The sequence below is a fragment of the Phragmites australis genome, chromosome 4, assembly GCF_958298935.1.
Source record: "Phragmites australis chromosome 4, lpPhrAust1.1, whole genome shotgun sequence".
Classification (NCBI taxonomy): Eukaryota; Viridiplantae; Streptophyta; class Magnoliopsida; order Poales; family Poaceae; genus Phragmites; species Phragmites australis.
Window position 1 is genome coordinate 7,577,610 of NC_084924.1, and position 3,983 is coordinate 7,581,592.

The 3,983-nt window shown below is 44.9% G+C and overlaps 1 protein-coding gene across 1 annotated transcript; it reads right to left on the minus strand.

Annotated features, from left to right (window-relative positions):
• Positions 1–305: 305 nt before the first annotated feature.
• LOC133914148 (uncharacterized) lies at positions 306–1,122 on the minus strand. The gene has a single exon (XM_062357291.1). It carries the CDS (start codon positions 1,033–1,035, stop codon positions 613–615), a length of 423 nt encoding a protein of 140 aa, XP_062213275.1. The 5' UTR covers positions 1,036–1,122; the 3' UTR covers positions 306–612.
• Positions 1,123–3,983: the final 2,861 nt, after the last annotated feature.

Genomic DNA, 3,983 nt, shown 5'->3' on the forward strand with positions numbered 1-3,983 from the left:
ACAAGTTGTAATTCACAGTGTTTCGAGTTGTAACTGGAGGATGTACGCAGTGTGAATAACAAGTTGTAACTCACAGTGTTTAGCTTCTCGTGTTGCAATATGTATTTTTAGATATAAATCTGTAATTAGTCTACCTAACAAATTGTAACGACACATCCGTCACCATTAAACCATTCAATAACGCAGACACTCCATTGTTGTGCTTGAATATGTTCGAGAAACGCGTAGTCTCGCATGCCGAGTCAGAGTCGGCGAAGGCCATCCGGGCGAGCAGATTGCTGCTGCCCGTTATTGAATGACGACGGTCAAGAAAGACGACGAGTTTTGTTCGAGATGGCATCAAAACGGATTTTTTTTTTATCAACTCCGTTTCACAAATGGTAGTCAGAACGATGTAATACTTGATATACGGAGTTTATAGTACGTGCTACATTAGCTAAGATTGGGGACTCTCTCTCTATCGATCGATCGAGCCGTGCTCAGTTTGGAGCTCACTGCCGAAGACTTCAGATTTCAGATTTGCAGTCGCAAAAGAAACTACGTAAATGCAATTGTACGAGTCACACGTATGCATCATACTGCCGTCAGCCCCGTCACTGTGCCGGTGTTGAGCTAAGCCGCGACCCCAGCTCTGCGAGCGGTCCTGTCCGACGGTCCCACGGCGCAGCTCTTGCTCCTGGGCCCGAGCGCCTGCGCCCTTTCCTCGTCCTCCAGCCCGAACTCGCACGGCCGGTCCTCGTCGATCCTCCCGATGGCCACGCTCTGGCTCCGCGGCCCGACGCCCGCGGGCCTGGGCGCGCCGGCGCGGGAGGCGGCTCGGATCAGCTCCCGCACGTCGTCCTCGCCTGAACCCCCGGCCGACCGGTAGAACCCGTGGCTCTGGCTCCGCGGCATAGCGACCAGCCCCACCGGCCCCCCGCCCCTCGGCCCCGCGCAGGCCGTCATCCGGCTCACGTACAGGTCCCGCGCGCGGACCAGCGCCCGGTACGGCGCGCGCACGCACCGCCCCAGCACGGCCAGCGCGCGCATCCCCATGCTCGCCGCCGCCACCGACGTGCCGGCCGAGAGAAATCAAGTTGCTTAGTTCTTGCTGTTCTGCACCTGCCTGCACCGCACGGAGCTCAGCTCCGACTCGGGAGATGACAGACGCTTGGACTTCAAATAGAGAGAGGACCGCGCGATTCGTTCTGCGCCAAGTGACGTGGCTGGATGGGTACGGGCTACGGTCCTACGGAGTACGCGAGTTCTGACTCGGTACGCGTCGCGTTGGTCGTGCGTGACCGGACCGGACTCGCGGGGAGCGCGCGAGGCGAGCTGCGTCGGTTCGTCGTTGGAGCACGCCGGGTGTTTGGGCTGGAGAGGAAAATTTCATGTTAGAACTGTTTACTTACGATAAGATTTATGTTAGAATAGTAGATAAAAAAAGTTATAAGTAGATAAAAGAATTAATAAATTAATGAATTTCATATCAGAGAGATAGCTACTCCAGATAGATTGTTCCTACGTAAAAACATACGAAAATGCATTTCCCATTTGTACAAGAGGCTTTGGGGTTTGGCCTGTTCAAGTAAGAGGGGCCCTGCTGTTCCTGTTCTGGACTTTCGAAGTAGGACTCGCACTGATGGGTTCAGTCACCAGGAGTAACTGACACGGGTTGGTGAGTTCGCTCAATTAGTCATAGTCAACAACAGACACGGGTATGTTATACGGATACGAAATTTCCTGTGTTAGCCATCCAAGGACTGACTGAGATCCTGATACGAGGGAGTAAAGTCACGGATAAACAGTATCTATGATTTTATCCTACCATCAATCGGACTGGTAATAAACGAGTGAGATCAATCATCATAGTTCAGATACAGTACCATACTACAGTACAATCACTATAGTATTTTATGTACAGTATATGCGCTACAGTAAGTCATTGCAGTAAAATTACGGTATTGTCCACCGTTGTAGAAAATACTATTCACCGGTGCCTTACCATCCAAAGGCATGTACTGTAGCAGGTGTCTTGGCTAGTACTGTACTACAGATAACGGAACCACTTTCAGGAAAACGTAGCAGTCACGTAAAACATTTCAGCAAGAAAAATACCATGCTAGCTAGCTAGCTATTAAACTCATGTTAATACTACATAAAAATTGTGTGTGCAAGCCTAACCTCTCATCTAATACGAATACAGTAGTTCAGAAAGAGTAACACCGCATTCTCTTCTTTAGTTGTTCTCCTTGACAGGAGCACCAGATTAGAGCTTCATTGCGAATTTTTTTTATTTATATATATTTTTATTAAATATTTAAATAAATAGATTTCTCATCGTAATAATTATAAAAGTAGGCGTCTGTAGCTCTGAGAGAGCTCTATCAGAGGGCGGTTAGGAAGGCAGCCCCACCCCTTCCATTCTCTATAAAAGGCTGAAAAATATCATTTTAATCCGAAAAAAGAGAAAACTCCGAAGAAGAGAGGAGAGGAGAAAAGAAGAGAGGAGAGGAAGAGAGCGCGACGAAGTCCTGCTGTATTTGATTCGCGGATTTGAAGAGTACTTTCCGGTAATTTCTTTTATATTTTTATTATTGTTAATAAGTAAAGTAGCACTGTATGACATAGAGTTTAGATATGTATGAGCTAGAGTTTAGAAAATGCTGTATTTAGTAGAATATTATCAATATTAATTACGACATGGTAGGATAACAATTAAATACATAGTAGTATTTGTAGTATGGTAGTTTCGAATATGTAGATTGTACAGAGTAATAATTGTATGGTAGCATTGTGTGACATAGGGTTTACACTATATGACCTAGGGTTTAACTGTATGACCTAGGGTTTAGGGTTTAAAAAATGCTAGTATATTTTCAATATTAATTCTAACATGGTAGGATAGCTACTAAATATATAGTAGTATTTTTAGTTAGTAGCTTCGAAAATATAGATTGTATAGAGTAATAATTGTATGTTAGTTTGGTTAGGGGTATTATTGAAGAACTTATTGTTAGGCATGTGTTGGTGTTGGTAATTTTTTAGTTCCAGAAATATAGTTTGTCAGTCTTAACATTGGTTATATTTGCAGATGTTTCCAGGGATGGCAGATAAAATTAATTTTTAGATATATTATGGTGAGGGTGAAATTAAGTATGATCATAACGGTGTAGATCTGTCTGAGTTTCGTCATGTCATGAAGGGTCTTAGTAAAGCTAATGAGAGAAACATTGTAGGTGTGTGCAAGTGGCTGATGCGGTTTTTTCAACTGGATCCACAGCAACATGATCTTAAGCTGAAAGTTGTCCTCAGCCGTGCTAGTCAGGGATACTTTAGCGAGCTTGCCCCGATCGAAGCCACATCTACTTGGAGGCAGTATATAGATATATCATGTGAACGTGTGTTGCCTCTGATTTTGTTAGCTGAGGTGTATAGAAAGATCAAACAGAGGTAAACTCTGCGGAAGTAGTAGCAGGATCAAGTGAGGTAGTGGAAGATAAATCAGATCCGGTAAATGTCAAGACCAGGGCAGATGTTAGGGATATTCCTGAGATGCAACCGATGGGTGTAGACGATGAGGGGGAGCACATCCCTAGCATAATTGAAAAGATGAAGTTGGAGGATCAAGAGCTGGAGGAAGCTGTTGCCGACGAGGATTCATCTAACGAGGAGGGTAATGCTCCAGTGCTTGCAGAGTGGACGGATCATGAATTTTCAAAGCTAGTGGTTAGTGAGGCTGATCGAACACCGTGAGAGTATCATAAGAACGAGGTGTCTCAGGGTGCTATGTACCATATAAAGGAGGTTGTTATTGATGCAGTTAAATTCTGATCGTCGTCTCTTCGGAGGCAGTTCAATGTTGTTAAATATAGTAAAATGAAGTATGATGTGAAGTGTTTGGTGCCTCAATGTCCTTAGCGGGTGCACGCATTCAAGGGGAAATAGGTAGACTACTGGCGGTGCTCAATAGTCAGGGAACATAATTGTCATATTGAGAAAAT

Coding starts and splice junctions, on each gene's coding strand:
- LOC133914148 (XM_062357291.1), bottom strand. CDS start 1,035: ATGGGGATGCGCGCGCTGGCCGTGCTGGGGCGGTGCGTGCGCGCGCCG.